Source organism: Conger conger, chromosome 2 (assembly GCF_963514075.1).
Source record: "Conger conger chromosome 2, fConCon1.1, whole genome shotgun sequence".
Lineage (NCBI taxonomy): Eukaryota > Metazoa > Chordata > Actinopteri > Anguilliformes > Congridae > Conger > Conger conger.
Genome location: NC_083761.1, coordinates 27,318,128 through 27,337,849, shown reverse-complemented (window position 1 = coordinate 27,337,849; position 19,722 = coordinate 27,318,128). Strand labels below are relative to the sequence as shown.

Here is a 19,722-nt window from a genome sequence, read left to right as displayed (position 1 = left end):
CGGAACCTGACATAATCTTAGTTCTCAAACAATGGTTAGATCAAACAGGACAGGGGCCTGTTTCACAAAGCAGAATAATTGAGTTAGCTGGATAACTGCACAGAGTAAAACCCAGAACAGCACTTTTTACTTCAGTCCATGTTCCAGATTTGGGTGGGGTCTAAGCTTTACTCAGTGCAGTTATCCAGCTAGCTCAGATAGTCTCCTTAGTGGAACAGGCCCCAGGTATTCTTGGTTTGCTTGCCACATGCACTTCCCGAAACCTGAATAGTACTTTACGTGTACATACTGTAAAGGGCATGCATGCACTTGCACTTTTTATGCAGTTTTAATGAGGTGCCGTTCATCAGGTGTGACAACATGCAAGGGCACCAGTCTGACAAGCAGGGTGGCCAACATGCAGGGAGGTAACGCTACTGACTGGTTCAGTCACTAAAGCCAAACTCTGAGGAGTGTATTCCATGCATGTTGGAGTATATCTTTTGAATCATATCAGAAAGATGGGTGGCTGCAAGACTAAACAGATTCCTGTGTTTGGAGGAGAATTCTGTGATGAATATGGAATTTAACGGGCAGCCAGTACATCTTACATAATTCCTGGTTTATGCCTGCCTAGGATTTTGTACAAGTGAGAAACCTGGCATATGATCATAAGAAATACTAAAGACTATTCAAGGCCTTACCAGATATTGAATAACTGCCTTCAAAGAAGAGTTAGGAACCAAGAATGACACCAACATTTCTTCAGGGTGACCCTGAGAGATGATTGGTCAGACTGAAAATTGCAAAGGGAGACAAACTTCTGTTGACTGAAGCAGAAGAGATAAAATTTTATTCTCAGTAGTATGAGTTGAGAAGGAATGTGTGAGAAGGAAACCATATGGGACTTAATGAGAGCCAGAAGTTCTACATTAGAGGAGAGAATGGTGTTTTATTCACATCCATGAAAACAGTCAGATTGACACACTTAAGGCACTTCAAAGTTGGTATGTCTGCTGTAAATGGGGAGGTAGTCGTTTCACCAAACATGGAGATTCCAATTTCAACACAAAGAAGGACAATGGGAAACTAATACATTGAAATACATGGAGGACCTGAAATATGTTTAGTAAATTGATATCGTCGGAATCAACACACGCATTAATGAAAAATGACATTGCAGAAGTTTAAGGAACGTGGAGCATGCAGATGTTAAAACTGATGAGAGGTACAATTTCAAATGTGAACTGTAGCCTAACAATAATCCAAGAAGATTTATCCTATTTAAATATAGCAATAGCAAATATGAAATACAGCATCTGACTGTGTAGGTTGTTTTAACAGAATTAATAAATTCGGTTGTTGTAGGGACTTTTAAACTATTTGGTTAATTGTGCAGCATTCGTTTTACGGAGCCCAGACGTGAGTCTAGGATTTCACGTTATGCCACTTTAGTCCGGAAGATGGCACAAGTATAGCTCTCAGACTGTACTTGTAAACATCTGTCAACATCCAACCGCAAGTCTCCTGCAGTATCCTGTTTTTTTTTGTTTTTGTTTTTTTTAATAATATTTTAATATTTTCAATATATTTCAAAATAATATGTTTTTGCAGAGGTGAACAGCAATCTAAGAATACAGGAAAAGTATAAAATCGGGACCCCACTCGGGACAGCAGCATTGGCTCATGGCCTCTGTTCCTTTAAGCGTTAGTGAAATATTAAATACGTTCATCCATTACTAATTCTTAAACTATTATTTAAATTTTGGTGGCCAAGTAGTTGTAGCAGTATATTTTATATTACATCTTCGTCGCTTTTCTCTGCTTGCATTTTGACCGTTTAATCAGTTTAGGCTCCGCTTATACAGTACTTACGGTCGTACGACAGTCTCCTCCTGTTCAGGTGAAGTGGGGCACCAGTAGTGCGTGTTAGAAGGGTCAGCGCCGGGTGACTATAATAGTCTTAAGCGAATGGAATAGCAAGGAACATGACATAACCTGGAATCATTACGGAATTGCGATACCAACTTTTAAACAGACGTTTTAAATTCCTTCTTATAGGTGGTTTATTTTCATGACTTCTTGGGCGGATCACAGTAGCCTAACTCTGCGCGTCAAATAAGGAAACTTAGAAATCGATAGCAAGCAACATCTAGTTCTTTCTAACTGAGTTTTCCCTTATAAACTAGGAACATTTACTTTTTCTTTATTTTGCGAATGTCTGTTTTTACCGTATATCACTTTGTATGTATATGAGAAAACAATGGTTGTTAACAGACGTTTACTCTTTGCATAAACTGCTACATAAATTGCTTACTGGTTGGGCGTTTGTAAAACATTTTTAAAGTTTTTTTTTTTTTTTAAGAAGGCAATATTTGAATTAAGAGAAGACTACTATGGCTGAACACGAGAGTTTGGAATTTGGAAAGGCGGATTTTGTGCTTCTCGACAATGTCTCGTTGGAGGAATTCATGGCTAACCTCAAACTCAGGTAGGCATGTGTTCTCTTTCGTTCCCCTCTGCAATTTCAATGTGCAGGAGTACCGTGGAGACAAAAGCATGGAGATGAGCAGTCTGTCATGTGAACTACCTTTAGGATACTCGTTCATCTTCCTAATCTAGTACGATTTTCGCATAGTTAAAACGCATTATAAGCCTACGATATTAAAATACGAGGAGATTATAGCAGTTCGCATTGGTTTATTGATGGTTTGTAATAGAAAATGTTGGTCATAACTGGGTGACTGTGATAAAACGTCGATTGCTTGGGTTGGGTGGGAAATCGTCTGTGTTCACACTTAACTGAAGTTTCTACATAATCCGTGGTTTCTACACAATTCGAAGCTTTAATTTACTTCTATCGTTTTCGAGGTTTGTTCAATTCGTTGTGAAAGCTGCGAAAAAAGTAAATTTACTTCAAATAGACTACATCAGATGGGTCCTATTTTTTTACAGAGAAGCTACTGTTCTTTCCGACATAAAAACATGGAGACCATAGCTGAGCTTCTCAAATCCATGCCATGAAACTGTACTCATAAAGGAATGCCTGATGGGTCCACTGCTCCAATCTGTTTGGAGGGCACTTTCTTAGACTTAACACAACTCATGTAAATAGTTTTCCATAACTGAGTGAACAGTGTCAAATAAATTTGAAAACCGATTACAAGTACCATTTCCCTTTATCTGATTTTGCAGTCGGTAAGGTCTGTTGTAGGAAAGGAGGTACATTATTCACGTTCTTGATGAAGCATGTGTTTTGCCAAATTGCCATTGTGCTTTCACTTGAGGAGGAGGAGGCATTCCTGAGAAACTTGTGCTCCAGCGTGGGATATTGTGAATGTCCCACACAGAAAATTCGCTGAACAGTGTGATATGCATCTTTGTCCATTCTGCATCCACGTCCATTACAAAAGAGCAGCTCCCTTTCTTCTCAGGTGGTGTTTCTTGGGCATGGGTATTTGTGTTATTTCTTGACCATAGACATGAGGAACATTAAACTGTGATTATTATACATGGCTGAAACCAACATGAGTTGCTGTGCTAGCTCCAACCTTCAGTGTAATTCAACTCCAGAAACGTGCCAAAAAAAAGGTTTTATTAGGCGTGTGTAGCTGCGCAGTTGTACATAGCCTACCAAGTTTCCTCTGAGTTGAAGTGCTGCCAAGTTCTTCTGTACATGCACATACATAAACATACATAAATCAGTCAGCTGGGAATACAGCTTGCAGCAGACTTACATTATCTGTCTTTTTTTTTTTCCACTGATTGTCCAGTGTATACCCACGATAGTTGGTGAGGAGATTAAATCGTGGGCTTAGAGAAGAGATCATCAATTTTTTTCCCGGGTAATGAACTGGACAATTAGTGCTGCTGATTGGCCAGACTGTCTTCACACCTGACTCCCAGGTAAAGGGAGGGTGGAAAACCTGCAGTTCCTGGCCCTGGCCTCTTTCGTCATGAGCAAAAGAGCTTTAAAATAAATGTGAAATTTGGGTAGTCATGGCCTTGTTATGGTTATCCTTTGTGAAGACCACCCATGAACTTCCTTCATGAAGGCCAGCCATCAAATCACAGTGCTGTTGTTACAAATCTCAGGTGCACCCAATTGCAATGAAGGCATCCGTTGCGACGGAGCTTTATTGGGCAGTCGACTGAACTGTTGTTATAGCAGAAAATTCTGGGAAAAATCTGATTTAGATTTTAGATATGGCTGGAAAAAGGCATGTTTGGAGCTGTATTTCTACCCCCAAAAAATTTAGGCTGTGATGAGGCAAAGAAATTCCCAACAAGTAAATCTATGACATGGAATGCACTAGGAATGAGCATGGTTAATCGATTAACCGTTTAATCGAAATGGATACTTGATCAAATTTGTATTTATTATTTTTCATCCTGCATTGCAGCTGCTATAATTGCAGCTGCTATAATTAGCTTAACTCCAAAAAACATTTCTAAAATGTTCTATATTTATTTATAAATGTAGAACTGTTCTATATTTTGACTGAAGTTGTGGATAGCCTACAGCAGTTGGGTCATAGAATTTTAGAGTAGCTAAATTAACATGATTGCCACACCACCGACTCAAAAACACAGCAGAGTAGGCTATGGCATCATTTTGAAGAGGATCATTTGTAAAAACTTAAATATAAAATATGTTGCATGAAACTTAGGTTCAACAACTACATGATACAAAGCGCAACAAAAGCACCATGACAAATCCTTTGATTAATTAAAAGGATCCTCTAAACACAATTAAACCGTGAGTCCAATTCAACCAGATTGCACAGCACGTCACTTGTGTGATTACTAAGGACATGTTGCCTCTAAATTTTGTTATGGTAAATAAAGGCTGTCTTGATCCCATGGAGTTGTTAGAGCCAGAATATACCAGCGTGCAAGATCATTACAGCGCAGGTTGAGAAGGAACAGACCAGCAAAGATAAAGTCGGGAAAATAAAATCCCATGTAGCCAAAATGGTTTGGCCCCATAATGACCCAAATCCGGCAGGCCAGAAGAAATAACATGGCCCAATAAAAAAGAAAAGAAAAGCAATCATTTTGAGGCTTAGAAAAGAGGGGAAATCGATCAGAGCCATTGCGCAAGCATTGGGGATAGCTTGTACAACTTGGAATGTCCTGAAAAAGAAAGAAACCGCTGTTGTACAGAGAAACTTACATCGAACAGGTTGATTAAGGAAAACGACAGCATTTGATGACAGAAACATTGTGAGAGCTGTGAAGAAAACCCAAAAAACATCTGTCAGTGACATCACAAACAATCTCCACAGGGCAGGGGTGAAGGTCTCAATCAACCGTGTGAAGAAGACTTGGAGAGCAGCAATATAGAAGCTATACCCCTTGATGCAAACCACTCCTCAGTAGTAAGAGTAGGAAGGCGAGATTATAATTTGCAAAGAAGTACAAAGATGATGAGACCAAGATTAACCTCTACCAAAGTGATAGAAAGGCCAAAGTGATCTAAAACATTCACTAGTGGATACATTTGCACCCCAACATAAGCTATGTTTCCTTACTTCAAATGTAATCACATTTATCTACAAGCCAAGCCAAGTCAATTTCTATTCCAAAATAGACATTTCCTCCCAGTGAATTTCAAGTCAGGGTCAAAAGAATACAATCATATCTTAGTCATGTTTTAATTAGCCTACTTGTTTGACTGGAATCCTAAGCTGTCAGGTGAATGCTGATTTCATGACTGTACCTCCTTTGTCAACACCATTCCTATCGGTTTAGCAAGGCGAGTACACTCACCACCCTGGATTCATAACCTTGGAATCAATCTCCTGTTTGTTCTGCTGTTGTTAGCGATTCTGAGGGACAATTAGAAACACTGTGGAAGAAATCTAGTTCTGCGACTTTATATATTTATCATTATAGTTATGTAGCCTATATAATTATAGTTCTGCCACTTGATAATATTTTTGCTCTTCCATGGTGACGTTTTTTAGGTATGCAAATTTAAACCCCGTTAATGGACACCAGAGCTGTTTTATGATGCAGTGAAATGTAAAAAGAAAAGAAAAAGGAAAAAAAGAAGCCAATTAACATGTAGGTATACTGTATTTCAGTATTCAGTATTTCAGGCATGCCTGTTGTATTCTATTTAAATATACTCTACTTTATTATCCGGAATAATAGATGCTTGGCACATCCACCCAAACTAAGTATTACTAGTTTAAAAAGAAATATGGTACATATTCAGCATGGTTAAAAAAAACAAAAAAACATTTTTTTATTAGGCCTACATTTTGGTTTAAATCTTCATAGTTTATCACTTTTTTTACTGTCACCTGAAGAATTTAAGGTATTTCAAATGTCTCTGGGTTTTGTCATTGTTGATTCACCCAAGGAACATTTTAAATTGAATTGGGCATTGCAATTGTATGTGTAATATGATTGGCATTCCTTATGAATGAGCTCTTGTCACTAGCAAAGAAATGGCAGATCTTAGACAGTAGTTTTCTTTTCTCTTTTCCCTCATTGTGGAATGTAGTTGTATTTGTAAGCTGGATTCATCACTGCTGCCTCATCCATCAATTTGAGGGCATTCAGACAAGCCACATGCTCTCCTTCAAAAGATGTGTTGGTCTTGGCCCACCACCTGTTTTTGCTGCACAGGCAAACCGTTGAACTTTAGTGATAAGATTTGAACCCTGTAATATACTTTATTAAACCCTGTGAGGTCATTTGTCCTCTGCATTCGACCCGTCCTAGTTATGTGCATTGGGCAGTCACATTGCAGCTTCCAGGGGCCAACTCCAGTTCTGAGGCCAGTGCCTTGGTCAAGGGCAAGAGCAGGAGCAAACCTAACCGAACATGCATATCTTGTTGTATAACTGGTGTCAACACACTGATGATTTCTCCCGTCTATTTGTGACCCAATAACCAATTATGCATTGAGACCATTTTGTTAAACTGTAATGATGATCCTTTAGATCCTTCACCATGTGGAGGTGACTTATTGGTCATTGTGAGGTTTAATTTCCCTCTGATGGGAACTTTTGCGTTGTGATGGTAAGCTTAAATTTGAACTGGTCCCACTCTTGCTCAAAATGTTAATTTAGCCACTCAAAAATGTACGTGAGAAACAGGATACATGCTGGATAAAAATAAGGCACTGGCAGTAATAGTGATCACGTGACCAAGGGTCAGTAATGATCAGATGATGGCTCCACCTTGGTAACACTTTCTAAAACAATAAAAACAAAAACTGTTACTCTACGGCAGTTTCCCAACTTTTTCGCTTCCGTGGCACACTTTCCAAGTTTATAGAATCTGACAGTACACCATTCTCAAAAGCGACTGACATACATTGTTGTGAACAGTAGGCCTGAATGTTCTTTTGGGGGTTGAATGTGAATTCAGTGATAATACATTTCAGTGAAATTTATTTAGCTTTTTGTGAATGGGAATCAGTGTTTCCCACAGGATTTTGGGAATCTGTGGTAAGGTGAAAAGTATAGGGGCCATGCTCCTCCGGGAAAATTCTGTTTCACATTTTAACAGTCAAATCCCACAATCCCGCATACTATACAAACACTCCCTATCCTCCACTCTCTTTTTCCAGAGACGAAAAGAGTTACTGGTACAATTACGCACACACCGGCACCGACATGCATACACCTTTGTCCTTCAAAGACAAAGCGTACATACGCTTGTACATGTACATGTACACGCACATGCACACACACTTTGTTAGCATTCCATGTAGCATCCTCTGTTAGCATTCATTCATTACATTACATTATTGGCATTTGGCAGACGCTCTTATCCAGAGCGACGTACAACAAAGTGCATACCCATAACCAGGGATAAGTTCGCTGAAAGACCCTAGAGGGAAGTACAATTTCAACTGCTACCTGTAGAACAAAGATAAGGATGAGGGCCCTTTTTTTTTTTTTTTTTTTCGTTTGTTGAGAACAAAGAAACAAACAAACAGAGCAAAAGTTAACCAAGTGTGTGACCAAAGTTAACTATCCAAACACCTTACCTAGCCAACTAAAAATTCCGATACACAAAGCAAGTCACAGAGACAACAATTAAGGTTCACAGGGAGGTAGGGAGGGATGGGGAGAGGTGCTGCTTGAAGAGGTGTGTCTTCAGCTTGCGCTTGAAGGTGGGGAGAGATTCTACAGTGATTAGATTAGTCCTTGTCTACTTTGTTTTTGTAGTTTTGTCAAAATGATCTTATTAAACCCGGTGTCTGTTTTGGTGTTGCATGATATGAGAGCTGAGTCAAATTCGTCTTCCGAAGTACTCATCTGTATGTTTAATCATTGATAATGGTTATCTTAAAATATTAATTAAAATACTAAAGTTGTGGTTAGATATTTCAGATAATTTTATGAGACTGATAACTAATTGCAGTTATACACTGCTTCCCCTACACAATTGGCGCCCACATGAGGACTGAGGCGTAAAAACCCTCCACCTCTAGTGCCTAGGCTACTTCTACAGATCTCATATACTCTTGCCACCAGTGCAACCCTCTGTCACCTCAGCAACCAAATCAGAGTACTTCAGCTTCTTCCACTCAAACACTCCTCATATTAATAGGCTAGGCTATATTAGGGCAACAAGTGGCATCAGCGAATGCTGTCTAAAAGAAGGATAATGACTATGGTTACGTATATAGCCTATTAAACTTTGGTTGCGATAACAGAGGAAATGATGAATGAGTTCCATAACTGGAGTGGGTGATATTCTGAGGGAGCCAGGCGTGGGCACCTTGTTTACGCTGCAAACAGTTCAATGCTGCGAACAAAGAAAGAGCTGAGGAACATATGAGTCTCATGCGCGTACTTTCCGGAAGTACTAGTGAACAAACGAATGAGCTAAATGAAGAAATATTTTGAATGACCAAAACCAAAAGATGCGGCTCACAAAACTGAACAAGTGTTCCCATCACTACTCTTCTTAGGTAGTGCCTTTCCTGGTCCATTGTGCTGATTATGATACAGCACCATATCGTACTAATGCCGCCATTGCAGTAACTCTTGTTTTTATAATGATTTTGGACACCGGACAGAATTTTATGGATGCAGCACAAACGTTAATAGAGGTGGCCGCCTCACAATTTTCTATGCAGAAAAAAACCATGCAGGCATTGATTAGGATGGTCAGAGATCTAGAGAGAAAATAAGAAAGAAAACAAGGCAACACATGCCCCGCAGGCTGCCCAAGTACGGGAGGTTTCAGGCAGCCAGGACGACAGTGTCTCATTAATAGACTGTAAAATATGGCCAAAATGTCTGTGATGTCACCCATTGATTTCCCATAGGTTTGTGAAAAGTGTTTTGAAATCACTAAAGTGTTTGTATATTTATTTATTTATTTTTAGAAATTGGAGCCAGAGCCTCTGTAGCAGGGAAAAGGGGGGCCCTTATATGGGCATGAAGTCTCGCCAAGTCTGAGTCGTCCACTAAGCGCAAGATACAGTGGTGCTAGATACAGTGACTCAACAGCTTGAAAACAGCTTGACCACGCTCTCTAGAATCAATGGCAGAAGTTGCACCAATGAGCACGATTGAATGCGATTGGGCTTTTCAATTTTGGAGGAAAGGTGGAAAATCCATATAAAAAAAAAAAAAGAGAATTTTTAATCTCTTTACTTTGACTCATATCCCTCCCAGCCTGAGATGTTTTTGTTTATTTAGTTAGAGGTTGAAGGTGATGGTGTTACGCCAATATTCTTCCCCCCTGTGTACTTTGGCTTGCGGATAGAGAAGGCATTGTTCACTGTGGGACTGTGCAAGAGGGGCTGGATAGAGCCGCACTGCTCAGCCATTGCCCACCTCAGGCCCAGAAGAGCAGTTGTAGCAACAGAGCAATGCCTGTCCACTGTGACTAATGCTGCCAAAAGGCCAGGAAGGGGCTACCACAGATAAACCAGCGGCAAAAAGATTAGCAGGGCATCAGCTGTGGCTGTGCAGGTTATAGAGCATCTGTTATTGTCTTCACTTTAATTTTTATAAACTTTCCATAAAATAAGTGTGTCGAAGTTTATCGATCTTGAAGTTCACAATCAGCAAGTTGATTTTCTTTTTTCTTTTTATTTAACATGCTCTCTTTAGGGATTGAAGTACAGTGCAGTCAATAAGGATTTGGAGAGTGATACAATTTCTGTCCCTTTCGGCTCTACACTCGCACACATTGGATTTGAACTTAAACAATGAATATTAGGTTAATGTGGTGCAGACTGTCATCTTTAATGAGGGTTTTTTTTTGTCTTTCTCAGCCTCACAATTACTTATTTGACTGTCATTGGCACAACCCTTGTCCTCATGTTGGCAGTAGCCAATAGCAGACTTAAAATGCAAAAGCCTAGAATCAAGACTAGATCCTGAAAGCTTTTTAAGCTTGCACTATGGACGTCATTAAATGCGCCTGAGTAATCAGAAACTGCTGAGAAGCCAACTGTCTAATTACTTTTGGTCCCCTAAAATAGGGGGGGACTATGTGTAAAAAGGGATTACATATACAGATTACCCAATATGTAAATACCCTCATATTGAAGGTGACAGTCTGCACTTGAATTTCATATTCATTATTTCATTTCAAATCCAGTGTGCTGGAGTAGAGCCAAAAGAACATAAATTGTACCACTGTCCAAATACGCAAATGCAGCTCAATTCTACTATGCTAAAATTCTGAAATGAAATGAAGTAGAATTATCAAAAGATGACTGACTGTCGGTGAGGACAGCTATGTTAAATATAGACATATCATAAAAAATAAACATATTTGAATTATAGACACCTCGAAAAAGTGATGCATGACTATAAACCTTTTTGAAGGAGGGAGAAGCACTGTCAGGTTCAATAACTGATTGCTTTTTTGGAGCCTGTGATATGTGGTTGCTAGCCCTATTCTAAGCCTGATGTAAGTGAGCCTGCCTGATTTGCTCCCTACTCCAGCCAGCCTCCTCTGGTCAGGACGGTTGCGGTAGGCCAATCTTAGCAGTGGGTGTGGCCAAGGGACATTTCCTGCCCCACCCTTTTTCCACATCTGCATCCAGGCATGAGGGAGGGGGACGTGGGCCACCCAGAGTACACATGGCCTCCGCGATTTCTCTGACCTTTTGCCTCCTGACAGCATGCGTTTTATGGAGCGTTTTCATGGGAAAATGGGGAAAGTTGGTTCCGTTGGTCTTGTTCAGGCAGTAGTCACAACAAAACCCCCTAGTACCCCTAGACTTAAGTATGAACACAAGCCAGAGGCCATTGTCCCCCCCCCCTGCCACTTTTACCATCCCTGTATCCACGTGAATTCCCGAAGCTGCAACACTTACGGTAAAAAGACGTTGCATGCATTCCCGTTTGCTCTTATTTTAGCCTACCTACAATAAAGCATGCAAACATAAACAGGAAGAGTAGTCACATTTTCATCCAATCAGAGTCCTTTATCGCACAAATCAAATAAACACTGTGCACAACTGCCAAAACGGGGTGTTGAGGATATACTTGGCGGCTGCAGTTCTGAAAAGATTTTGGCACTCCTAAACACAGGCCGTGTAAAGATGGTGACTGCGTGTTTCCCCTCAGTTGCCCTCAGTAGTTTGCTCGGCACATGTCTGCTCGATTTGACTTAACTTCACATTAAACATTTCGCTCCGGCTGCTGGGAATGGGCCTTCTAAGTATAACACTGTGGAAGTGGCAGAGCCTGTGGAAAAGTCTGGGCTGGAGTGGCCAGCTGCTACCCAGTGAGAACCAGACCCTTGTGTTCACCCATGATAGTTTAGCCATGAACTCCACTCTTTTCCAACTGCTGATATCTGATTTAATCTTATCTGGCAAGATTCAACCTGTTGTTTTTACAATCAAGAACATGCGATGGATAAAGATAACGGCGTTAATAAAAAGGAAGTATAAAACTGTGAACAAACATATTTGATCCTTACCTACAGTGGCAAGAAAAAGCAAGTTAACCCTTTTGAATTACCTGCATGTATGAATAAATTTGTCTTAAAAATGGTCTGATCTTCCTCTAAGTTACAGTAATGAACAAACACAGTCTGTTTTAACTAATAACACAGAACTGATTGTATTGTCATTTTCCATATTGAATACATCATTCAAACATTCACAGTATAAGTTGGAAAAAATATGTGAGCCCTTATGGCGTCACTAAAAGCTAATTGGAGTCAGGAGTTAACAAACCTGGAGTCCAATCAATAAAACGAGATTGGAGGTGTGGGTTAGATCCAGATTTCACTCATAAAAAAAATTCTACCTTTTTGAGTTTGCTATTCACAAGAAGCATCTGCTGATGTGAACCATGCCTTGCAAAACAGATCTCAGAAGACATGGGGCCAGATTTACATACATGACGCTCACAGTACAAAATAAAGCCTGACAAGAGTGTTCGTGTGGTCGCCGTCTGCCTTAACGTCTTATTTACGGAGGCCACAGCTCATTATACAATCAGCGGATGGAATGCCTATGAACCACATTTTGTGAATGAGTCAGATCATGCAAATTTAAAAGGCGCGCTTAGTGCACTGCGTATCTTCACTGCGAGGTGTCCTGGCTAAAGCGCCTTGATGCAGGCATCAGTTGTTGATGCAGTTGTTCACCTCCCGGTCCTGTCAAAGCCGAGTTTGGCCAGCGCACGTGGAGCGGCATAATTGGCTCGCCACTCCGAGGGTAGGGGGAGGGACTCATCAGGGGCCGTAGGCCGCATGCAATGGTGCCCTGACTGCGCTTGCCTCAGAGTCATGGCTGCAGGGCCTTCTTGATACAGCTTGTAAAACACGCGTCGCTCTCTAGATCACTAGATCTCTTTTTGGGGGGAAATTAAGGAACAAATTTTGAATCAAAGAATATCTTCACTGCATGTGGCGATATCCATGTATCGGCTGCCATGTAACGCATATCCAGCGCAGGACAAAATGTGTACAAATTCCAGCTGTGGTGACTATTGTCGTTTCCATTATATATTTTAGTTCTCCCAGAAGCGCAATTATTTGTATGGCTGGTTGTTTGTCACATAAGTCTTTCCCTATTCCTTTTCCGTGGTTGTTTATGAGGATAACTAATCAAAGCAAACACACAACGCCTGCTCTTTAGAGGCTGAGAAGTGTGTGAACTTCAGTAAATTCAACGGAATACATAATCAGCCACATTTGCTACTTACATTTGCGTGATCCACCCTTGAATATGCATTAAGGAGAGAAGCGCATCTTGTGATGACTCACCTAGATGGCATGCATACTGCGGTTCCAGCCCCGTGCGTCAGTTTGATACAGCTAAAGCTAAAGGCTTGAAGGAATCATTGGAACTTGTTAACATCTCTGTTCATGAGTCTACCATACGCAAAACATTGAACACGCCTGGTGTCCATGGCAGGACCCCACAGACAAAGCCGCTGCACTCCATCTCTGTGTGCCTGAAGTTTGTCAAAGAGCACCTTGACACTCCACAACGGTACCGGGGAAAATGTTTTGTGGACTGATGAAACTAAGGTTGAATTGTTCGTGAAGAACATGCAGCACTATTTTTGGCGTAAAAATGGCATGAAACATGAAAACATTATCCCAAAGGTGAAGTATGGAAGAGGGAGCCTCATGCTTTGTGCCAGGCCATTATTGAGGGGAAAATTAATAACTGAGTCTATCAAGGTATTTTACAGGACAATGTCAGGGTGGCTGTCCTCCAGCTGAAACTCAGTAGAATGCAGTTGGGTGATACAGCAGTGCAATGACCCTAAACATCAAAGTAAATATACTCCAGAATGGTTTGGCCCAGTCATCGCACAGACCTTAACCCAATAGAAATGCTGTAGAATGACTTCCAGCTCTGTTCACACCAGACATCCTAAGAATATGGCTAAGCTGAAGCAGTTCTGTGAGGAAGAAGGATGAAAAAAGTTATCCCGAACGTTGGGCAGGTCTGATCCGCAGCTACCAGAAGCACTTGTTTGAGGTTATTGCTGCCAAAGGAGGTTCGACCAGTTGTTTAAAAAAAAAAAAAAAAATGTGAATGTTTAATGGGTGTGTTCAATAAAGACATGACATAATATAATTGTTTGTGTGTTATTAGCTTCAGTACATTGTGTCTGTCTATGCTTGTGATTAAGATGAAGATCAGATCACATTTTATGACCAATTAATGTAGAAAACCAGAAAATTCCAAAGGGTTCACATACTTTTTCTTACCTCTGTAAATGTGCTATATGGGGTCGATTTAAGAACCTAAATGATTGATTGTAGATTGATTGTAGAAAGGCAAAAGACAGTCCATATTTAGAGATTGTGCCACAAGTTACTAAGATTTCTTCCTGTAAAAAAAATAAAATACAGGAAGAATTCTTATCAGCCAGTACTTATCAACCTCTTTTCTTGTTGAATTTGATATGCATACAACACCCTTGTTTGGAAAACTCTCGAATGTCCACAACTTATTCATTGCTTCATATCCTACCATATGACTACTGCAACAGTACAGTATGGATCCAATCTGTCATAGAACTCTTTTCTTTATATGGAAGTTTTGGTTTATCTTTTCCTCGGTCTGTTGCAAACATGTTGGCAAACCAGTGAACCGTTCCAAAATAATTATTGCGGCATTTCTCAAATTCTTCTGGTACTCTGATACTTGAGATAAAATAGCAGACAACGCCTTTGAATTGTGGGCAGTTTCTGATGCCGAAACTTTCCCCATTGCAAAGGAATGCAGGGTTGTTTCCAGAAAGAAAGATATACAGCTTGCCTGCCTTGCTGTTATCATAAAAAAAATATCTTTATAAAATGAGAGAGCATATGTACATATATTCATTTTATTAAATTTTTTTCTTTCACATGGGTGGAGAAGGTAACTGATAGAAAAGCGATCATAGCTGAGGAAGTGGCATGGCAGGGACCAAAGCCCTGCCTGATTGGGAAGAATCACATGACCCAGAGTTGTCTGTCTTGACCACACATTTGGCTTAAATTTGTATCTTTTCAGGTACAAGCCTGGGATCCACAAGGTCGCTGGTTCGATCCCCGGTGTAGCCACGATAAGGTCCGCACGGCTGTTGGGCCCTTGAGCAAGGCCCTTAACTCCACATTGCTCCAGGGGGGATTGTCTCCTGCTTAGTCTAATCAACTGTAAGTTGGTTTGGATAAAAGCATCAGCTAAATAACACGTAGTTTTCTATATCCTTTCAGACGTTCGGCAGAAATTTGAAATTGAGAAATGAAAGCCGCAACTTTCTGTGACCCTGATCTAAATAGTACCTGCAAAACCTAGATCCGTTTTATTCTCAAAGTTAATCAGCACCAGTGTTCATCAGAAGTCATTTAGAAATTTCCTTTGGAACATCTGGCAGTGGGGATTAGTGGTGATTTCAGCGTACTGTCGGGGAGGATTGAGTCTATAAGGAAATATCGGGGATGTTCAGCCGCTGGCCGGCTCTTCGCATATTGCCATTTTCCTGTTTTAACGCATTCCTTGGGGCTCAGTCAGAGTCCTCTTTTAGGAAACACGGACCACTGTTAGTAATGGTCGCCTTTAATGCCGAGCAGTTGGCATGCTACAGATCCAGTTCATCCAAGACTTGCGCCCTAATTTCACGGGATTGAGTACGATTACAATCCTCGATTATTAAAAGCATTGCTTCATTCTGTGGGATATTCTCTTCAGTCCTTTTAATCTCTGTGGAGATTGAAAGCCTTTTTTTCAAAAGGTAAAAAGTGCTCACACCATTATGCTCATGGCATAATGTCTCACATTATGGTTAAAATGATGTTGCCTTGCGACATTGCTCGTAAGAAATGTTAGTGACCGTATGATTGACAGCAATAAATAGTATTTATGAACACATTTACAAGGCAGTTCCCAGCAAAATCCCAGATGTTCAGCATTTGAACAGTGCACACACTGTAGATAAGTGGAAAACCTTTAGACTTCCGATAAAATGCAGTGCTCTAACACTGCTTGCATTTGTGTTTTTACATTGATGGCAGCTAAATGCATTTCCAAGGCAATAGTATTGTGACTCAACACAAATATGTTTGTCGATCATCCCAGTGCCCAGGTCAGGTAAATAGAAGTAGTTTATTCTCTGGTATCATCTACCCCCTGCTGTTTAAAACAAAAAAGAAATTCAAAAATATAAAGAAATTGTACCCTGAGCCATTGGCTGAGTGTGTATTTATGTACATAGCAGCATAAACATTGGGCATAAGAATGTTATTCCTTGGAAGAAGCACAAGATAAAGCCTCACATTAATATATTAATATAATATATTACTTCAAGATGTCTTGAAAAGAGATGGGCCTTATTTCCAAGAGAAGTTGGGGAGGGGTAGAACTTTTTTGGGAAATGCAAGATGTTGAATGAAATGATTTACTTGGCCTAAAAGGCTCCTGTACTCCCCCTTTCAAATGGCATTGGTGGTAGTGGGGCTATAGGATAACAATCCCTTCGTAAGGCAGTGGGAATTCTGGGATCCAGACTGCACAGTAGCAGCAGCTGATGACACAGTCATCCCATGGGGGTTTGTGTTTCTTTAACAGCGCTTACTCACTGTGCATGCACTGTAAGTCAATACTTGGGTGGTATAGGATGTCTTCTCTTTTCCGCACAAATCCTCAGAAACAATGTGGAAAAAACAGTATGTTCACGATTTAGCTGTGTGGTTATGATTTAAACCATGTGTCCAGTGCGAGGCAGGCATTATGCCTTCCGGTTATAAGTTCAAAACTTGCAGTTATTAGTTTTTCATATTTTATTAATACCAGTTTTATATCTTAAGGAGAAAGTCCTCTTGGGACTACCATATGAAATAGTGTGCTGTTCATTTAGTTCCTCATCCATACTGTCAATTCTGTTCATGTCCCTGGAGTGACAGTTGCTACTACTTCTTCCAACATTCTACTTATTTAAATGTTTTATAAAAACTACATTTCTAATGAACTGAAATATTAGCTAGGGGGATTCATGGACTCCCAATGCCACTGCTGTCCCAGTGACTGGACCTACATCAGAACAAGTCGTCCCTGAGTCAGCCAGAGATGGGAGGGATTCATGGTGAACAAATGCCTTGTAACCTACAGTATATTTTAGTATACCAGAATACCATAGTATACCATTTTCACTTCTACACTAGGATGTAAAGCATTACTATCATACACTGACAACCTGTGTCAATGTTCACTTCTGCCTAATACCTTGCTTGTCTACTTGTAAAAACTTATCTGGCCACTTCTGGCTGTGGGCATTTTTTATTTCTTCACTGTATCTGTTCTTTACTCATATGTTTTATGATCCAATAGGAGAAGACGTGTATGGATTCGCTATTGCAGTGGTGAGCTGTGAGAGGAGGTTCATGTATAGACAATCCAACACGCTTGGAGGGAAAAACATTTTGGTACGAGTTGACGTTAAGATCCGAATAGTCAAAGTGTAAGCCTATTCGTATTTCATATTTATCAATCATTTACCAGAACACGGTGATAAGAGGGCTGCATGTTCCCAACAATATGCGACTTAGAGGCCAATTTATTGTATCATAAAAGCACGGAACGGGCATACTTCAGAGTTGTCAAGTTAGTTGAAATCTTGTTATTCAATGGCCTCTGGTGAATTCATTAATTTCTGTTCTGAAGCAAGTAGTTTATTCAGCACAACTGAATTCTGAAGCAAGTAGTTTATTAATTTAACTGAATACAATTTAATTTGACACTGTTGCTACCCAAACTATGAAGGTAGCCATGACATTTACAGGATGTTTAAATGTATGATAAGCAGAGATGTCAGTCATTCATGCCCTATCTTGTGGTTTTGAACAGTGGGGTCACAGGACTCCTGAGCCTGAAGCACCAGTCTTGGGAAGTGATGCACCCCATAGGCTATTCTTGCCTCCAGATGTAAAAACATAAAGAGATTATTCCAAGAGTTGCTGACTGAACGTGCAGCAGACATAAGCAATTATTTTGCCAGTGTACTTTTACTGTCTAAATGGTCCATTTCTTTACGCAATAGTGCATATTTCTCAGCCCGGTGCTGACATAATGTTCTAGCCTAAGAATGTTCTAGCCTAAGGTCAATCTCAGAAAGGAAATGGTGGAGACTGAGAGTATCCCAGTGTAAAGTTTTCATAAAAGCTTGTGCAGCATCCCTGATGAACCCTGTTTTAGCCTGTGTGCTTAGTCTGCTGTGAGTCCACTGGTCTCTGTTGTGCAACACTTACAAGTACTGCTAAATTAGAACACCGTAAGGTGATATCCCGCACATGCCCAAAGGACTTAACAACCTGAAATTGCAGGACAAATAGACCCGTGGCTCACATTTCAGGTGCGGCACTGCTACAGGTCCACTTAGACCTAAAATGTAACCGCACCACCTCACACTTTAGCTGCGCAAACACGATGATCAAAGGCTCCTCGCAGGTCATGTGGAGCAAGAGGGGAGGTCAAAGTTCACCCTTCCTCTTCCTGTTTGGACAGCGTGGGTAAACACAGCGGACGCAAAACCGATGAGACCCTGGTCATCTCCACCGCTACCTTTCTTCACACCCCCCCTCTCCAGCTGCTTCACATTCCACATTCCCGTTTCAGTAAATACACCGGTGCGGCCTTCTTCGGTAGAGGGTCTCCCCTTCCCCGTCCAAGCCTCCCTTGTGCTCAGGCTTTTGTTCCTCCCCTTGCAAAAACAAACACTCGCACAGAACACGTTGTTCTATGAGACGGCGCCGATCCCCACAGCACAAGGTTAAATTTAGCGCAAACATGCCGTCCCAGATTAAATCAAATCCACGCTGTCTTATTAAAACTTTTAGTTGTTGCGGTAGTCTTCCCCCCCCCCCCCTTCTACAAAACCCCGGAAAGTATTTATAGCTTGGGTTTAACTAAACTGTGGGCTCTTCTGTCTGCTTAGTTTATGTAATCTCCTGTGCCCCGCCACACAGCCTCTCTCTGGTCTGCAGCCCACAGGAAAAGAAATATGCGGGGTACGGCAAATCGTTCCATCGCCAGACCGGCTGCCAAGGGGAAAATGACAGGGAAAGTGGGGTTGGGTGCTTTGACGAGGAGTCCTATCTCCCTCTCTGACCCCTGACGCATCATATAAAAAGGTTTTCTCCATTACTTCATGCGCGCTACGGCAAAATGAGTCCCCAGGGACATTCTGGAGGGCGGGGAACCTTTCCCACAAAGGGAAGCAAGCCGCGTTTCCCAGCTTCTACACAGGCAATGCGTTGTGTGTGAGAATGGCCGACACCAGACTCAGTGAGCAGTGCCCTCACCTCCTCCTCCTCCTCCTCCCCCCGCTCGTCTCCCCCTCACGGTGTCGGCTCGCGCCTCGTGGGCAAAAGACGGAGAAGGCACCGTAACACTGAAAAAATGTCTTCTCCCCACAAGATCCTTTTTTTAAAAAATGGCTGTGTTCTCCCTCCCTCTCTCTCTCTCTCTCTCAATCTCTCCCTCCCTCGGCAATGAAAAGACCAGTCTCGCCACAAGAATTTCCACACAACCCCCTGTAATCTGAAACACATTACTGGCCTTGCATAAACAGGACCCATGTTTTTGAGACGAGCCCTTTTCCTAAAATAAGTGCACCGCCGTGCAGACGTCTCATTTGAGGGCTGTGGGCCTTGGCAAGCGGGGTCCTCCCTCAGATGTGCAGGGTCCTCCCATTAAGCAGTTGCCATTTTGTCTTTATCCATGTAGCCTTTGGCTCTGGATGATTTATATGCCCCACCCACTCCATGGTTTATGTTCTCTGTTATCTTTACTGT

General features: G+C 41.2%; 1 protein-coding gene across 1 annotated transcript in view; it reads left to right on the top strand.

Moving 5' to 3' along the window:
* The first annotated feature begins 1,913 nt into the window (after window positions 1-1,913).
* myo1d (myosin 1D) overlaps window positions 1,914-19,722 on the top strand; it is a 105,665-nt gene continuing 87,856 nt past the window's right edge. The window contains exon 1 of the mRNA XM_061231199.1: window positions 1,914-2,470. Coding sequence (XP_061087183.1) covers window positions 2,376-2,470 — 95 coding nt within the window. The 5' untranslated portion in view covers window positions 1,914-2,375. The remainder of the gene's footprint in view (window positions 2,471-19,722) is intronic.